General features: G+C 47.8%; 2 protein-coding genes across 9 annotated transcripts in view; one reads left to right on the plus strand and one right to left on the minus strand.

The window, feature by feature from the left end:
* Positions 1-18,827, minus strand: part of cplane1 (ciliogenesis and planar polarity effector 1) — a 306,978-nt gene that overhangs the window by 8,104 nt on the left and 280,047 nt on the right. For 7 of the 8 annotated variants that reach the window (XM_068029092.1, XM_068029085.1, XM_068029087.1 and 4 more), the window contains 3 exons: positions 8,685-8,806; positions 8,415-8,504; positions 5,750-5,904 (listed from right to left, as the gene is read on the minus strand). In XM_068029092.1, the coding sequence (XP_067885193.1) occupies positions 5,750-5,904; positions 8,415-8,504; positions 8,685-8,806 (367 nt within the window). The remainder of the gene's footprint in view (positions 1-5,749; positions 5,905-8,414; positions 8,505-8,684; positions 8,807-18,827) is intronic. The other variant, XM_068029089.1, reaches the window with a different exon arrangement.
* Positions 9,458-16,183, plus strand: LOC137368591 (putative uncharacterized protein ENSP00000383309). The gene is made up of 4 exons (XM_068028739.1): positions 9,458-9,643; positions 9,817-10,136; positions 10,237-11,173; positions 16,133-16,183. Exons 1-4 carry the CDS (start codon positions 9,458-9,460, stop codon positions 16,181-16,183), a joined length of 1,494 nt encoding a protein of 497 aa, XP_067884840.1.

The raw sequence follows: 18,827 nt of genomic DNA on the forward strand, positions 1-18,827 counted from the left end.
ACATCCACTGCTTTACCCTCATCCATTCTGCTTAGAATGCAGAATGTCAAGACCACCAGGTTAAGGGCACTCTACCTGAATGCATGCAACATTCACAACAAGGCAGATGATTTAAAGGCCCAAATAGAGGTAAATGGGTATGATCTAATTGCCATAACGGAAACGTGGCTACAGGGTGACCAAGCCTGGGAACTGAATATTCAAGGATATTCAAGACTTAGGAAGGACAGGCAAAAAGGAAAAGAAGGTGGTGTTGTGCTGAGAATAAGGGACAGGATCAGTACATTAGTAAGGGAGGATCTCAGATCGGAAAAACAAACGTGGAATCTGTTTGGGAGGAGCAACGGAACAGCAAGAGGCAGCAAACATTGGTAGGAGCTGTTTATAGGCCACCAAATAGTAGTGGTAGTGTGGGGCATGGTATTAATCAGGAGATTAGAGAAGCATGTAGTATGGGTAATACAGTAATCATGGGTGACCTCAATCTGCATATAGACTGGGTAAACCTAATGAGCACTAATGCTGTGGAGGACGAGTTTCTGAAGTATGTTCAGGATGGTTTTCTAGAGCAGTATGTTGAGGAACCGACTGGAGAACATGCTATTTTAGATCTAGTTTTATGTAATGATAAGGGGTTAATTGATAATCTTGTTGTTAAAGAAATTTTCGGGGCGAGTGACCATAAAATGTTGAATTTGACATTATGTTTGAAAATGAGGTAGTTCAATCTGAAGCCAGGGTGTTAAATTTGAACAAAGGAAATTATGAAGGTATGAGGGGCAAATTGGCTGAGGTGGATTGGGAAAATACATTAAAAGGTTTGACAGTACATAGACAATGGATAGTCTTTAAAGAAATATTACATAGTTTACAGCAACTATACATTTCTTCATGGCACAAAAACCCCAAAATAAAGGCAGTCAACCATGGATAACAAAGAAAATTAAGGATTGTATAAGATTGAAAGAAAAGGCCTATAAAGTTGCCCAGAAATAGTTGTAAACCTGAGGATTGAGAGGATTTTAGAATACAGCAAAGGAGGATGAAGAAACTGATAAAGGAAGAATAGAATATAAATGTAAGCTCGCAAAAAATAAAAAGAAACTGTAAAAGTTTTTACATGTACATAAAAAGGAAACATTTGGCTAAGACAAATGTGGGTCCATTACAGGCAGAGTCAGGAGAATTTATAATGGGGAATAGAGAAATGGCAGAGAAGCTAAATGATTACTTTGTGTCTGTCTTCACTGAGGAAGATACAAGAAATCTCCCAGAATTAGAGATCCAAGGGATTACGGAGAATGAGGAATTGAAGGAAATTAGTATTCGTACGAAGGTTGTATTGGAGAAATTAATGGGGCTGAATGTTGATAAGTCCCCAGGACCTGATATTCTACATCCCAGAGTGTTGAAAGAGGTAGCTATGGAGATTGTGGATGCATTGATGATCATCTTCCAAAATTCTATAGATTCTGGAGCAGTTCCTGCAGATTGGAAGGTAGCAAATGTCACCTCCCTATTTAAGAAGGGAGGGAGAGAGAAAACAGGGAATTACAGACCTGTTAGCCTTACAACAGTAATAAAAACAAGAAATGCTGGAACCACTCAGCAGGTCAGGCAGCATCTGTGGAAAGAGAAGCAGAGTTAACGTTTCGGGTCTTCTGAAGAAGGGTCACTGACCCGAAACGTTAACTCTGCTTCTCTTTCCACAGATGCTGCCAGACCTGCTCAGTGCTTCCAACATTTCTTGTTTTTATTTCAGATTTCCAGCATCTGCAGTATTTTGCTTTTATTTTAGCCTTACAACAGTGTTGGGAAAATGCTAGAATCTATTCTAAAGGATGTGCTAAATGGACACTTGGATAATAATGATTTGATTGAGCATAGTCAACATGGATTTGACAAACCTGATGTAGTATTTTTGAGGATGTTACTCACAGAATTGATAAGAGGGAGTTGGTGGATGTGGTATACTTGGATTTTCAGAAGGCTTTTGATAAAGTCCCCCACAGGAGGTTGGTTAGCAAAACTGAAGTACATGATAGGAGGTAATATAGAGGCATGGATTAAGGATTGTTAACAGGCAGAAAGCGGAGAGTAGGAATAAACGGGTCTTTCATGCAGTGGCAGGCTGTGAGTCGTGGGGTACCGCAGGGATCAGTGCTTGGGCCCCTGCTGTTCACAATATTTATCAGTGATTTGGATGTGGGGACAAAATGTAGTATTTCCAAGTTCGCGGATGACACAAAACTAGTTGGGAATGTGTGTTGTGAGGAAGATGCAAAGTGGCTTCAAAGGGATTTGGACAGACTTAGTGAGTGGGCAAGAACGTGGCAGATGGAATGTCATATGGAAAAATGTGAGGTTATCCACTTTGGTATCCCAGGCTGTTAAAGGAAGCCAGGGAGGTATTAGCAGATGCTCTGAGAATGATCTTCAAATCGTCACGAGATACTGGCGAGGTACCAGATGATTGGAGATCTATGAACGTTGCACCATTGTTTAAAAAGGGTGCGAGGGATAGGGCACATAATTATAGGTCAGTCAGTCTGACCTCGGTGGTGGGTAAATTGTTTTTGTGAATGATGCGGGAACTAAATGTAATATCTCCAAATTTGCAGATGACACAAAACTGGGGGGGAGGGTGAGTTGTGAGGAGGATGCAGAGAGGCTTCAGGGTGATTTGGACAAGTTGAGTGAGTGGGCAAATGCATGGCAGATGCAGTATAATGTGGATAATTGTGAAGTTATCTACTTTGGTAGCAAAAACAGGAAGGCAGATTATCTGAACGGCTATAAACTGAGAGAGGGGAATGTGCAGTGAGACCTGGGTGTTCTCGTACACCAGTCACTGAAGTTAAGCATGCAGGAGCAACAGGCGGTAAAAAAGGCAAAGGGTATGTTGGCCTTCATAGCGAGGGATGTCTTGCTGCAATTATACAGGGCCTTGGTGAGGCCACACCTGGAATATTGTGTGCAGTTTTGGTCTCCTTATCTGAGGAAAGATGTTCTTGTTATAGAGGGAGTGCAGCGAAGGTTTACCAGACTGATTCCTGGGATGGTGGGACTGACGTATGAGGAGAGACTGAGTCAGTTAGGATTATATTCGCTGGAGTTCAGAAGAGTGAGGCAGGATCTCATAGAAACCTATAAAATTCTAATAGGACTTGACAGGGTAGAAGCAGGAAGGATCTTCCTGATGGTGGGGGAATCCAGAACCAGGGGTCATAGTCTAAGGATACGGGGTAAACCTTTCAGGACTGATATGAGGAGAAATTTTCTTCACCCAGAGAGTGGTGAGCCTGTGGAATTTGCTACCACGGAAAATAGTTGAGGCCAAAACATGGTATGTTTTCAAGAAGGAGTTAGATATAGCTCTTGGGTCTAAAGGGATCAAAGGGTATGGGGAGAAAGCGGGAACAGGTTACTGAGTTGGATGATCAGCCATGATCATAATGAATGCTGCAGCAGGCTCGAAGTGCTGAATGGCCTACTCCTGCTCCTATTTTCTATGTTGCTATGAATGGAAGACTGTTTCCAGTGGTGTTCCACAGGGCTCAGTGTTGGGTCCCTTGCTTTTTGTGGTATATATTAATGATTTGGACTTAAATGTGGGAGACATGATTGAGAAATTTGCTAATAACACAAAAATTGGCCGTGTAGTTGATAGTGAAGATTCCAGAATGATATCAATGGTTTGGTTGAGCGGGTGGAAAAGTAGCAAATGGAATTCAATCCTGAAAAGTGTGAGGTAAAGCATTTGGGGACGGCAAATAAAGCGAGAGAATACATAATAAATGGGAGGATATTGAGAGGCGTAGAATCGTGAGAGACCTTGGAGTGCATGTCCACAGGTCCCTGAAGGTGGCAGGACAGGTAGATGGAGTGGTGAAGAAGGCATATGGAATGCTTTCCTTTATTGCCAAGGTATAGAATACAAAAGCAGGGATGTAATGCTGGAACTGTATAAAACGCTGGTTAGGCCACAGCTGGAATATTGCGTACAGTTCTGGTCACCACATTACAGGAAGGACATAATTGCTCTGGAGAGAGTACAGAGGAGATTTACAAGAATGTTGCCAGGCTTGAAAGTTGCAGCCAAGAGGAAAGATTGGATTGACTAGGGTTATTTTCCTCAGAACAGAGGAGGCTGAGGGGTGACTTAATTGAGGTGTACAAAATTATGAGGGGCCGAGATAGAGTAGACAGGAAGGACCTGTTTCCCCTAGAGGAGAGGTCAGTTCCCAGGGGGCACAGATTTAAGATGATTGGTAGAAGGATTAGAGGGTGCATGAGGAGAAACCTTTTCACCCAGAGGGTGGTGGGTGTCTGGAATTCACTGCCAGCAATGGTGGTGTAGGCAGAAACCCTCAACTCATTTAAAAAGGTACCTGGACATGCACCTGAAGTGTTGTAACCGGCAAGGCTATGGACATGGTGCTGGAAGGTGGGATTAGATTGGGCGGCTAGTTTCTTCAGCCGACATGGACACGATGGGCTGAATGGCCTCCTTCTGTGCCATAATTGTTCTATGGTAGGAGGAATAGATGTGAAGAGTATTTCTTATATGATAAGAGATTAGAAAGTGTAGATGTACAAAAGGATCTGCGTGTCCTTGTCAATAAGTCACTGAAAGCTAACATGCAGGTGCAGCAAGCAATTAGGAAGGCTAATGATATGTTAGCCTTTATTGCAAGAGGATTTGAGTACAGGAGTAGTGAAGTCTTGTTTCAATTGTATAGAACTTTGGTTAGACCAAAGTGGTCTAACCAAAGTAGGGCGGCACAGTGGCGCAGTGGTTAGCACCGCAGCCTCACAGCTCCAGGGACCCGGGTTCGATTCCGGGTACTGCCTGTGTGGAGTTTGCAAGTTCTCCCTGTGTCTGCGTGGGTTTTCTCCGGGTGCTCCGGTTTCCTCCCACAAGCCAAAAGACTTGCAGGTTGATAGGTAAATTGGCCATTATAAATTGTCACTAGTATAGGTAGGTGGTAGGGAAATATAGGGACAGGTGGGGATGTTTGGTAGGAATATGGGATTAGTGTAGGATTAGTATAAATGGGTGGCTGATGTTCGGCACAGACTCGGTGGGCCGAAGGGCCTGTTTCAGTGCTGTATATCTAATCTAATCTAAAAAACCGCACCTGTGTGCAGTTTTGGTCTCCTTACCTTAGGAAGGATATTATTGCCAGAGAGGGAGTGCAACGAAGGTTCACCAGACTTGTTCCCAGGATGGCGGGACTGTCCAATGAAGAGAAAGTGGGCCTGTATTCTCTGGAGTTTTGAAGAATGAGAGGTGATCTCATTGAAACCTACAAAATACTTAAAGGGATAGACAGGGTAGATGCAGGTAAGATGTTTCCCCTGGTTGGGAGTCTAGAATCAGGGAATGCAGTTTCAAAATAAGGGAGAAGCCACTTAGGACAGAGATGAGGAGAAATGTCTTTACTCAGAGGGTTGTGAATCTTTGGAATTCTCTACCCCAGAGGGTGGTGGAAGCTCAGTCATTGAGTATGTTTAAAGCAGAGATTGACAGATTTCTAAATACCAATGACATAAAGGGATATGAGGATGGTGTGAGAAAAAGGCATTGAAGTGGATGATCGGCCATCATCGTATTGAATGGCGGAGCAAGCTTGATGGGCTGAATGGCCTACTCCTGCTCCTATATTCCTATGTTGCTACCTCCGGAGCATGCCCACATGACTCAGCCCAACTCATCATAGGGACTGACTCCCAGGTCTCCAGTTACCTGCAGGAAGGGGTCCTCCTTACAGCCCAGAATTTGCTGGATCTGTTCCGGGGGACTCCAGCGGGTCAGGGAATCAAATTCGGAGTCGGATCCATCTTCTGCCAGATGTGGGGTGTGGAGTCGGAAGGGAGGCCTGAGTGAGGACTGATGACAGGCTAGAGAAGGGGGAATGCAGCCAATTACAATCACATCATAGAGAACACTGAGACTCCAGGCCTGGGCTGGCCCCATGCCCCTTCGGGCCCCGAAGCTGGCCCCCCTCCCCCTCGGGCCCCGATGCTGGCCCTGTGCCCCCTCGGCCCCCAAGGCAGATGAAGCATTGGGAGCAGACACAGCATAGCAGACATACAAACTGAAGCCAGTGGACATTTCAATATAGACTTTTAGCTGTGGGCTTTGGAAGAATGAAAAGGACAGACTGAAAATACTGGAATTGGGTCCAAGTTGACAAATGTCAGACGACAATGATGCTCTTTGCCAGTTACCCATTATATTTGTTAGATGTGTTTGGGCAGCATTCAGCTACCATTCACTGTGCCTGGTCAGGCGTGCAAGAGTGAGCATGGGTGCATGCAGAGTGAGGGCGAGAGAGCGAGAGAGAGAGGCCGAGAGAGAGAGAAAAAGAGGGGAGGGCGGGGTGGGGGTGGCGCGAGAGAGGGGGGAGCGGCGCGACAGAGAGAGAGAGGGGGGCGGCGCGACAGAGAGAGAGAGGGGGGCGGCGCGACAGAGAGAGAGAGGGGGGCGGCGCGACAGAGAGAGAGAGGGGGGCGGCGCGACAGAGAGAGAGAGGGGGGCGGCGCGACAGAGAGAGAGAGGGGGGCGGCGCGACAGAGAGAGAGAGGGGGGCGGCGCGACAGAGAGAGAGAGGGGGGCCGCGCGACAGAGAGAGAGGGGGGGGCCGCGCGACAGAGAGAGAGGGGGGGGCCGCGCGACAGAGAGAGAGGGGGGGGCCGCGCGACAGAGAGAGAGGGGGGGGGGCCGCGCGACAGAGAGAGAGAGGGGGGCCGCGCGACAGAGAGAGAGAGGGGGGCCGCGCGACAGAGAGAGAGAGGGGGGCCGCGCAAGACAGTATATGAACGTATGTATTAGGAGCTGGAGTAGGCCCCTTGAGCCTTATCCGCCATTCTATGTTCATGGCTGAACTGATTATTCCACATTTACACCTACCCCCGATGACCTTCCAACCCCTTTCTTACCAAGAATCTATCTACCTCTGCCTTAAAAATATTCAAAGACTCTGCTTCCACTGCCTTTTGAGGAAGAGAATTCCAAAGACTCACGATCCTCTGAGAAAAAATTTCTCCTCATCTCTGTCTTAAATGGGCGACCCCTTATTTTTAAACAGTGACCCCTAGTTCTAGATTCTCCGACAAGGGGAAACATCCTTTCCACATTCACCCTGTCAAGACCCCTCAGGATCTTGTGTTTCAATCAAGTCGCTTCTTACTCTTCTAAATTCCAGCGGATACAAGACTAGCCTGTCCAATCTTTCCTCACAAGACAACCCGCCCATTCCAGGTATTAGTCTAGTAAACCTTCTCTGTACTACCTCCAACCCATTTACATCATTCCTTAAATAAAGAGACCAATACTGTACACTGTACTCCAGATGTGGTCTCACCAATGCCCTGTATAACTGAAGCATAACCTCCCTACTTTTGTATTCAATTCCCCTTGCAATAAACTATAACATTCTATTCGCTTTCCTAATTATGTGCTTTACCTGCATACTAACCTTTTGTGATTCATGCACTAGGACACCCAGATTCCTCTGCATCTCACAGCTCTGCAATCTCTCACCATTTAAATATGCTTCTTTTTTATTCTTCCTGCCAAAATGGACAATTTCACACTTTCCCACATTATACGCAATTTGCTAGGTCTTTGCCCACTCACTTAACCTATCTATATATATCCCTATCTCTATCCCTTTGTAGCCCCCTTATGTCCTCTTCACAACTTACTTTCCTACCTATCTTTGTGTCATCAGCAAATTTAGCAACAGAGGGGCGGAGAGGGAGAGTGTGAGAGGGAGAGTGTGTGAGAGAGAGCATGAGAGAGAGAGCGTCTGAGTGTGAGTGAGTGAGATAGAGCGTCTGAGAGAGAGAATGAAGGAGAGCAAGAGAGATTGTGGGAAACAGCAAAGTTACTGATCTGTGAAGTTACCGAGCTGTGCTGAATCTCCGAGACTGATCATGGCCCTTGATTGCCAGTTGTTCTCTGGGACAAGATGATGAAAATAAGTATCTGGCAAACTCTCAATATTGATGTAAAGAGAGTTATTTTAAAAGGTATTTCGGGCTCCTGTGATTTTTGCCTCTTGTTCCCGGAATAGTTGGAAAACTTTGTCAGTTTCTCTTCCAACACTCCCATCTTTTTTTAGCTTAGGATATGCCTATCCCCAACCTACACCATATGGACTGCAGTGGCTCATTCTCAAGGGCAATAAATGCTGGCCTGGACAGTGACACCCACATCCCCCAAACAAATAAAAAAAGTGCCAGTTTCAGGTTAAACTGGAAAGGGAACAGGATCGAGGCACATAGCACAAGGAAGGCCGAGCCTCCATCCTCAGCCTCTCCTGAGTTACTGATCTCACCCAGTGTGGTACTGAGCTCCATGGAGCAGGAAGGGCCGGGGATCTAAGAGATTGTGAAGTACTTACCAGCCCTGGCCTGCTTGTGCTGCACCACCTCATAGCGTGTGCTCCCAGTCACTGGGCAAGGTCTCCTCTGGGCTGCTTGTCTCAAGATTCCTAAACAGAAACACAACAGTGGTGCTGGATTATTAAGTGTGGGCAGCACAGTGATCCTGTACAGTTTGAGACAGAAGGTGAAGGTGAGAGACATTCAGACAGCTGCTGCTCAAACCATCAACAGTTTCACACAACGCCAACCAGATACATTAGACAAGGTGAAAAAGTGACTGCCCCCACCTGCTTGCAGAGTCCGCCCAGGAGAAGAGGAGACTGATCGCCCTCGCCTGACCATCGAGTCAGTGCTCGAGAGATTTCGCCCAGCCCGACAGGCAGAAAGACTTCGGGTTGCTGCACTCCTCCTGCAACACAACCAAGAATCATCACACGTACCTCGCTCACGCTCACCCAGAGCGCGCGCATCTCGCTCACGCTCACCCAGAGCGCGCGCATCTCGCTCACGCTCACCCAGAGCGCGCGCATCTCGCTCACACTCACCCAGAGCGCGCGCATCTCGCTCACCCAGAGCGCGCGCATCTCGCTCACGCTCACCCAGAGCGCGCGCATCTCGCTCACACTCACCCAGAGCGCGCGCATCTCGCTCACCCAGAGCGCGCGAATCTCGCTCACGCTCACCCAGAGCGCGCGCATCTCGCTCACACTCACCCAGAGCGCGTGCATCTCGCTCACCCAGAGCGCGCGCATCTCGCTCACCCAGAGCGCGCGCATCTCGCTCACGCTCACCCAGAGCGCGCGCATCTCGCTCACGCTCACCCAGAGCGTGCGCATCTTGCTCACGCTCACCCAGAGCGCGCGCATCTCGCTCACGCTCACCCAGAGCGCGTGCATCTCGCTCACACTCACCCAGAGCGCGCGCATCTCGCTCACCCAGAGCGCGCGCATCTCGCTCACGCTCACCCAGAGCGCGCGCATCTCGCTCACGCTCACCCAGAGCGCGCGCATCTCGCTCACGCTCACCCAGAGCGCGCGCATCTTGCTCACGCTCACCCAGAATGCGTGCAACTCGCTCACGCTCACCCAGAGCGCGCGCATCTCGCTCACGCTCACCCAGAGCGCGCGCATCTCGCTCACGCTCACCCAGAGCGCGCGCACCTTGCTCACGCTCACCCAGAGCGCGCGCATCTTGCTCACGCTCACCCAGAATGCGTGCAACTCGCTCACGCTCACCCAGAATGCGTGCAACTCGCTCACGCTCACCCAGAGCGCGCGCATCTCGCTCACGCTCACCCAGAGCGCGCGCATCTCGCTCACACTCACCCAGAGCGCGCGCACCTTGCTCACACTCACCCAGAGCGCGCGCACCTTGCTCACACTCACCCAGAGCGCGCGCATCTGGCTCACTCTCACCCAGAGCGTGCGCACCTCGCTCACGCTCACCCAGAGCGCGCGCATCTGGCTCACGCTCACCCAGAGCGTGCGCACCTCGCTCACGCTCACGCAGAGCGCGCGCATCTGGCTCACGCTCACCCAGAGCGCGCGCATCTGGCTCACGCTCACCCAGAGCGCGCGCATCTGGCTCACGCTCACCCAGAGCGCGCGCATCTCGCTCATGCTCACCCAGAGCGCGCGCGTCTGGCTCACGCTCACCCAGAGCGCGCGCATCTCGCTCATGCTCACCCAGAGCGCGCGCACCGCGCTCACGCTCACCCAGAGCGCGCGCATCTCGCTCAGGCTCACCCAGAGCGCGCGCATCTCGCTCACACTCACCCAGAGCGCGCGCACCTTGCTCACGCTCACCCAGAGCGCGCGCACCTTGCTCACGCTCACCCAGAGCGCGCGCATCTGGCTCACGCTCACCCAGAGCGCGCGCACCTCGCTCACGCTCACCCAGAGCGCGCGCATCTCGCTCACGCTCACCCAGAGCGCGCGCATCTCGCTCACGCTCACCCAGAGCGCGCGCATCTCGCTCACGCTCACCCAGAGCGCGCGCATCTCGCTCACGCTCACCCAGAGCGCGCGCATCTCGCTCAGGCCCACCCAGAGCGCGCGCATCTCGCTCACGCTCACCCAGAGCGCGCGCATCTCGCTCAGGCTCACCCAGAGCGCGCGCATCTCGCTCACGCTCACCCAGAGCGCGCGCGCGCCTCGCTCACGCTCACCCAGAGCGCGTGCATCTCGCTCACGCTCACCCAGAGCGCGCGCATCTCGCTCACACTCACCCAGAGCGCGCGCACCTTGCTCACACTCACCCAGAGCGCGCGCACCTTGCTCACGCTCACCCAGAGCGCGCGCATCTGGCTCACGCTCACCCAGAGCGCGCGCACCTTGCTCACGCTCACCCAGAGCGCGCGCACCTTGCTCACGCTCACCCAGAGCGCGCGCATCTGGCTCACGCTCACCCAGAGCGCGCGCGCGCCTCGCTCACGCTCACCCAGAGCGCGCGCATCTCGCTCACGCTCACCCAGAGCGCGCGCACCGCGCTCACGCTCACCCAGAGCGCGCGCATCTCGCTCAGGCTCACCCAGAGCGCGCGCATCTCGCTCAGGCTCACCCAGAGCGCGCGCATCTCGCTCAGGCTCACCCAGAGCGCGCGCATCTCGCTCACGCTCACCCAGAGCGCGCGCATCTCGCTCACGCTCACCCAGAGCGCGCGCACCTCGCTCACGCTCACCCAGAGCGCGCGCGCGCCTCGCTCACGCTCACCCAGAGCGCGCGCCTCGCTCACGCTCACCCAGAGCGCGCGCATCTCGCTCAGGCTCACCCAGAGCGTACGGACCTCGCTCACACTCAGAGCGCGCGCGCACACACAGACGGCACATATCTTCACATTGTAGAAACGGAACACAGCGGTGGGTAATTAGAATAGTGAGAAAGCATTAACCAGGCCGCACACCTTGATGGGAGCAGCAAAGTTAATGCCAGGGAGATGTAGGTTCGTATTGCTGTCAGTAACAGCTGGCATTAATACTGTGCTCGAGGATCAAGAGATGAGGGAGAAGTGACAGTTCATATTCATGGGCTTCAGATGGAGTCGGACTAATGAGCTGAATGGCCTTTCTCACCAAATTCTAAGAAAGCGCTTGACAAAGTATCACATAAAAGACTGGTTAACAAAATTGAGGTTCATGGAATACGAAGGTGCAACTAGATAAAATAAAATTGGCTTAAGGACAGAAAACAGCTAGTCGTAGTAAATGGTTGTTTTTCAGACTGGAGGATGGTAGACAATGGTGTTCCCCAGGGTTCAGTGCTGGGACCACTGCTTTTTTTTTGCTATATATACATAAAAATGACTTCCATATTGAAATAGAGTTGAAAATTTCAAAATTTTCCTATGATACCATACATTGAGAGAATGTTTAGCAAAGCATATAGGATCTTGGGCTTCATAAACAGAGGCACCGAATACAAAAGCAGGGAAGTTAGGCTGAGCCTTTATAAAGCTATGTTTTGGCCCCAGTTGAAATAGTGTGTCCAGTTCTGGTCGCCACACAATAGGAAGGACGTGAGAGTCCTTCACAGGGTGCAGAGAAGATTTACCAGAATGGTTACAGGGATGGGGGGTTTTAGCTACAAGGTTAGGTTGGAGAAACTGGGGTTGTCCTCCTTGGAGCAAAGGACATTAACAGGAGATTTGATAGAGGTGTACAAACATACGAGTTAGCAGCAGGAGTAGGTCACTCGGCCCCTCAAGCCTGCTCCGCCATTCAACAAGATCATGAATGATCGGATTGTAACCTCAACTCCACATTCCCACCTACCCCCGATAACCTTTCACCTCCTAGCTTAGCAAGAATCTATCTACTTCTGCCTTAAAAATATTTAAAGTAACTGCTTCCATTCATTGCCTTTTGAGGAACAGAGTTCCAAAGACTCATGACCCTCAGAGAAAAAAATTCTCATCTCTGTCTTAAATGGGTGACCCCTCGTTCCAGATTCTCCCACAAGAGGAAACATCCTTTCCACATCCTGTCAAGAATCCTCAGGATCTTATATGTTTCAATCAAGTTACCGCTTACTCTTCTAAACTCCAGCGGATACAATCCTAGCCTGTCCAACCTTTACTCATAAGACAACCCGCCTTTCCAAGTATTAGTCTAGTAAACCTTCTCTGAACTGCTTCCAATGCATTTGCATTCTTCCTTAAATAAGGAGACCAATACTGTACACAATACTCCAGATGTGGTCTCACCAATACCCTGTATAACTGAAGCATAACATCCCTACTTTTGTATTCAATTCCCCTTGCAATAAACTATAACATTCTATTCGCTTTCCTAATTATGTGCTTTACCTGCATACTACCCTTTTGCGATTCATGCACTAGGACACCCAGATCCCTCTGTATCTCAGAGCTCTGCAATCTCTCACCATTTAGATAATATGCTTCATTTTTATTCTTCCTGCCAAAATGGACAATTTCACATTTTCCCACATTATACTCCATTTGCCAGATCTTTGCCCACTCACTTAACCTATCTATATCCCTTTGTAACCTCATGTCCTCTTCACAATTTACTTTCCTACCTATCTTTGTGTCATCAGCATACCTTCAGACCCTTCATCCAAGTCATTTATATAAACTGTAAAAAGTTGAGGTCCCAGCACAGATCCCTGTGGCACACCACTCGTTACATCTTGCCAACCAGAAAATGACCCATTTATGCCTACTCTCTATTTCCTGTTAGCCAGCCAATATGTTACTCCTTACACCATGAGCTTTTATTTTCCGCAAGAAGCTTTGATGTGGCACCTTATCAAATCGAAGTACAGTACATCCACTGGTTCCCCTTTATCCACAGCACATGTTACTTCTTCAGAGAACTCCAATAAATTTGTTAAAAATGATTTCCCTTTCACAAAACCATGTTGACTCTGCCTGATTACCTTGAATTTTTCTAAGTGCCTTGCTATAATGTCTTTAATAATAGCTTCTAACATTTTCCCTAAGACAGATGTTAAGCTAACCCACCTGTAGTTTCCTGCTTTCTGTTTCCCTCTCTTTGTGAATAAAGGAGTTACATTGGCTATTTTCCAATCTAATGGAAGTTACCCCAAATCTAGGGAATTTTGGAAAATTAAAACCAACGCATCAACTATCTCACTAGCCACTTCTTTTAAGACCCCAGGATGAAGTCCATCAGGACCCGGGGACTTGTCAGCCTGCAGCTCCAACAATTTGTTCAGTACCACTTCCCTGGGATGATTGCAATTTTGTCAAGTTCCTCCCTCCTTCCATTTTCTGATTTACAGCTATTTCTGGAATGTTACTTGTTTCCTCTATAGTGAAGACCAATCCAAAATACCTATTCAATTCATCTGCCATCTCCTTATTTTCCATTATTAATTCCCCAGACTCACTTTCTATAGGACGAACGCTCACTTTGTTAACTTTTCTTTTTAAAATATCAATACTCTATCTGTTTTTATATTTCTAGCTGGCTTACTCTCGTATTCTAATGTTTCCCTCATTAATCTTTTAGTCATTCCTTTCTGCTTTTTATATTGTCAGCAAACCCCCACCTGCCAAGACTGATGCACACATTATTTCACCACATGAACATTAAAACTTAAAAATTGCAAGCCCCTGACCGGAAACACATTTTCATAGTAACAGATAGTGTTGAAACAATGGGAACCCAGTCGTTGCTTCCCCAATACATAGAAGAAGTGTTCAGACCAGTTTTAGTCACATGACTGTCTATTGCAGAGGTTTGAACTGAGAGTTTTAAATTGGAGAAAACAGTACTTGAAATCAGAAAGCACTTTTCTCCTGGATTCAGAAGACCTCTCTCCTGCCTGCTCATCTTCAGGGAACTGAATCTTGTGAAAACATGTGCACCTCAAAGAGAGAAAAGTCTCCTATGTGAACAAGGTTTAAACATATTACTGGGCACCAATGAAACGCAAGAATTACCTACAAAAGGGCTATACTGTGAGCTCGAAGCACAGTAACAAGATATTGCCTCAAACTGTTCCACTTTACCTTTTCTTCTCTTTTCTGTCCCAATCTGGTGTGTATATTGCATGTGCATGCTAGTGTGGGTGCATCGTATATCCGTAGACGTTAAATGCATTAGAGTTTAAGTTCAAGTTTTAATAAACTTCACTTTTCTCCTTTAAACCTGAGAAAACCTGGTGTGCTGGGTTCTTTGCCTTATAATTGGAAAGCTGTGAACAAGGATTCACCAAAAGGGTGAGCTCAAAACACTAAAATAAAAGCAAAATATTGCGGATGCTGGAAATCTGAAATAAAAACAAGGAAGTGCTGGAAATACTCAGCAGGTCTGGCAGCATCTGTGGAGAGAGAAGCAGAGTTAACGTTTCAGGTCAGTGACCCTTCTTCAGCTCAAAACACAGTGTGTTTAAAAATTAAACCCTGTTACAATAAGACCAGGTGAAGATAGTAACAGGGCGGCACAGTGGTTAGCACCGCAGCCTCACAGCTCCAGGGACCCGGGTTCGATTCTGGGTACTGCCTGTGCGGAGTTTGCAAGTTCTCCCTGTGTCTGCGTGGGTTTCCTCCGGGAGCTCCGGTTTCCTCCCACATGCCAAAGACTTGCAGGTTGATAGGTTAATTGGCCATTATAAATTGCCCCTAGTATAGGTAGGTGGTAGTGAAATATATAGGAACAGGTGGGGATGTGATAGGAATATGGGATTAGTGTAGGATTAGTATAAATGGGTGGTTGATGGTCGGCACAGACTCGGTGGGCCGAAGGGCCTGTTTCAGTGCTGTATCTCTAAACATCCCTAGAAAACTTTCTCACCTGGTCCTAACAATATTCTGTCCAATCTTCTAACCTGTCACCTATCTTTGCGCAATTATTTGCTTTTTCTTTAAGCTCGATACTATCTTTAACATTTTTAGTTAAATATTGCTGAAAATAGAGACATGTTTTCGAAGCTTTTCGTCTTGCACTCATCAGGACAATTGTAAGAATTACCAATGTAAGGGAAAACAACAACTTATACTGCATGAGAAGAGTGCTGATTGGTTGGCAAGTGAACACTGATTGGTAGAGGTATTGCCATGGAGAATGCACCAGTTTATAGTGACTGACAGTTAACTGCCAAGCTTTGTTTGAAATTTAAACTAGGCAGCTTGACTCTGATTGGTCAAGGCATTGCCCTGAGGAAGGAAGCAGGAAATGGCTAAAACAGGTGCAATGTTTGTACATATTTATTTATTTAGAGACACAGCACTGAAACAGGCCCTTCGGCCCACCGAATCTGTGCCGACCATCAACCACCCATTTATACTAATCCTACATTAATCCCATTGACCACTGACCACCTCCAGGCGCGTATCCATTGTCTCTCGAGATAAGGAGGCCCAAAAGAAAAAGAACATTAATCCCATTACCCTCTCACATCCCCACCTTCCCTCAATTCCCCTACCACCCACCTATACTAGGGGCAATTTATAATGGCCAATTTACCTATCAACCTGCAAGTCTTTGGCTGTGGGAGGAAACCGGAGCACGCGGAGGAAACCCACGCGGTCCCAGGGAGAACTTGCAAACTCTGCACAGGCAGTACCCAGAATCGAACCCGGGTCGCTGGAGCTCTGACGCTGCGGTGCTAACCACTGCGCCACCCATATTCTTTCTGTCTGCAAAGAACAGGGCCCTGTGTACTAACATATGTAGCTACCAGTACCCGCAGATGCGCCACAGTGAGAGCCCTACTGACAACCTTAAATTAGTTGTCACGGTAATTCTTAGCACACTGAGGATTATTTAGCAAATGTTGTCCAACCGCGGAATCACATCTAGTGTTGGACACTTTGTTTTGAGTTTTGCAAACACGGGCTGGTTGGGTACGGTCTGTATCTTGCCCATTGCCAATAGCGGAAGGGATATGTTGTTTGACACGATCCGTCAGTCTTTGGGACGTACGGCCTATATACCTAGCATCACACTGGCACTGAAATTCATATATCACATTACTCATTGTGTGATAGGCAGAACATCCTTTTGGCTCAACGGCAGCATCCTGTTAGTGGTGAACACCACACGTGATCCAACTGCATAGTAGCAGCGTGAAACAGCTAGCTTCACCTGTTGCTCATATTTTTGGGATACATTACCCTTCCAGAGTAATTTGAGGTAGAATGGGCACTTTTCAGCACCGAAAATGACGGCCTTAGGCCCGTTCATAAGTTTGCGCGATATAGAGCGAGAAATGATCTGATCAGGATAGTCATTGTCACGCAGGATGTCTTTGATTTGCCCTATTTCAGCATCAAGCTTGCATGGTGAGCAAATGCCTCAGACCCTACTTATGAGGTTGCCGATAAGACCAATCTTATAGAGCATGGAACTGTAAGAATCCCAACGCGTGTATTGACCAGTGAAGGTAGGATTGTGATAGACCATGGTAGAGAACCCCTTAACAGATTTCTCAACTATTACATCAAGGAAAGGGAGCTCATTTGACTGCTCCATTTCAAGGTGAATTTGAGTGCAGGATGGAGCCCATTAAGATGTGTAAGGAAATTATTACATGCAGCTGCGGATTCAAATATAGAAAACGTATCATCGACATATCGAAAATATGCAAGAGGTAGGAGGTTGGGTGTCATTCCCTCAAAGACAAGTTTCTCATGGAACCCAACAAAGATATTTGAGAGAGCTGGGCCTAGAGGGGATCCCATGGCAATGCCATCTATTTGGGCTACATAGTGTCGTGAAAACTGAACTCAACTGCGTGAGTTTCCGAATTCATAAGTTCAATGAATACTGATTCACGCAATGGTGGTGGGTCTAGATTGCCATGATATAGTGCTGCAGCGCATATATCTATGGCTTCCTTAAGTGGTACATTGGTGATTAGGCCAGCAATGTCAAATGAGCACATGGACACGGCATTGCTATTGAAATGCAAGACCTGTATGGTCTTCGCAAATGTGAAGGAATCCTTCACTGTGTATATGGAGAACTTGTTCAAAACTGGATATAACAATTCGCCCAACCATTTTGTCAATTCTTGTTGTACAAATAAGATAGGGTGTAGAGGGACATCACTTTTGTGTGTCTTGGGCAGCCCATACATACGCAGACTCAGCAAGCCATGAGGACAAACCCTGTCATATATATCACCCGGCAACTCATTGCTCTTACACAAGTCCAACGAGCGTTTTTTTTTAGCTTACTTTTGAGCAAGGCTGTCTGGTCATGTTGAGTGGCATCTCCAATGGATACAAATTTGGACCCGTCATTAAGAATGGCGTGCGTTTTGTTGATATAATCACGCTTGTTAAGGATGACAATTCCCATCCCTTTGTCAGGTTTACTGATGTCTATGTCTAGGTTGATCTTAAGGCCTCACAACGCTGTTAGGCATTCACGTTGCATGTGGAAATCAGTCCTGCTTTCGGACTGAGTGGAGGTGTTCCGCAAAGCGGTCACCCCACCAGCCTCCACAACCAAAGGATCATCCTCCGCCATTTCCAGTGTGATGCCACTACCAAATGCATCTTCCCCTCCCCTTCTGTCAGCATTCTGAAGGGATTGTTCCCTCCATGACACCCTGGACCACTCCTCCATTACCCCCAACACCTCATCCCCTTCCCACGGTACCTTCCCATGCAACCGCAGGAGGTGTACCACCTGCCCTTTTACCTCAACTCTCCTCACTATTCAAGGCCCCAAACACTCCTTTCAGGTGAAACAGTGATTTACTTGTACTTCTTTCAATGTAGTATACTGTATTCGCTGCTCACAATGTGATCTCCTCCACATTGGGGAGGCTAAACACAGATTGGGTGACCGCTTTGCGGAACACCTCCACTCAGTCCGATTTTATTTGTTTATTTCATTTAATTTGTTTCATCATTCATTTTTTTTTACCATGTGCCTACCCACTTTTTTTCATGTTTGTGCTTTGGGCCAGGGCTGTTCATTTTTCTGTCAATTAACACCCTCTCTGCATAAATGCGTTGTCTTTGACTACACCATTAACATACCGTTTGCCTTTGCCTCATGACCTTCTGGTCAGTTATTCTCTGTGACCCTCTGTCCCATCAACACCTTGCCCTTTGTTATCTCTTGCCCCACCCCCGCTTTATTTGCTGAAAACCGATTACATTTCTAACATTTGCCAGTTCTGATGAAGGGTCACTGACCTGAAACGTTATCTCTGCTTCTCTCTCCACAGATACTGCCAGACCTGCTGAGTAGTTCCAGCATTTCTTGTTTGTATTGCATCACCTCACACCTGTCTGTATAAAATTCCATCTGCCACTTGTCTGCTCATTCTGCTAGTCCATCTATGTCCTGTTCCAGGCAGTTTGTAACATCCTTACTGTTTGCCACTCCTCCAACTTTGGTATCATCAGTAAATTTTGAAATTCTACTCTGTATTCCGAGAGTCAAGGAACTTATGTATAGCAAAGAAATCAGTGTTCCCAGCACTAAG

This window comes from Heterodontus francisci, chromosome 4, assembly GCF_036365525.1.
Source record: "Heterodontus francisci isolate sHetFra1 chromosome 4, sHetFra1.hap1, whole genome shotgun sequence".
Taxonomy (NCBI): Eukaryota; Metazoa; Chordata; class Chondrichthyes; order Heterodontiformes; family Heterodontidae; genus Heterodontus; species Heterodontus francisci.

What these genes read in the sequence shown, in the direction of transcription:
- LOC137368591 (XM_068028739.1), top strand. Translation starts at nt 9,458, where the DNA reads ATGCGTGCAACTCGCTCACGCTCACCCAGAGCGCGCGCATCTCGCTCA. An exon ending in CACGCTCACCCAGAATGCGT is followed by an intron (nt 9,644 to 9,816) that starts GCAACTCGCTCA and finishes ACTCTCACCCAG; the next exon opens with AGCGTGCGCACCTCGCTCAC. An exon ending in AGCGCGCGCATCTCGCTCAG is followed by an intron (nt 10,137 to 10,236) that starts GCTCACCCAGAG and finishes ACGCTCACCCAG; the next exon opens with AGCGCGCGCATCTGGCTCAC.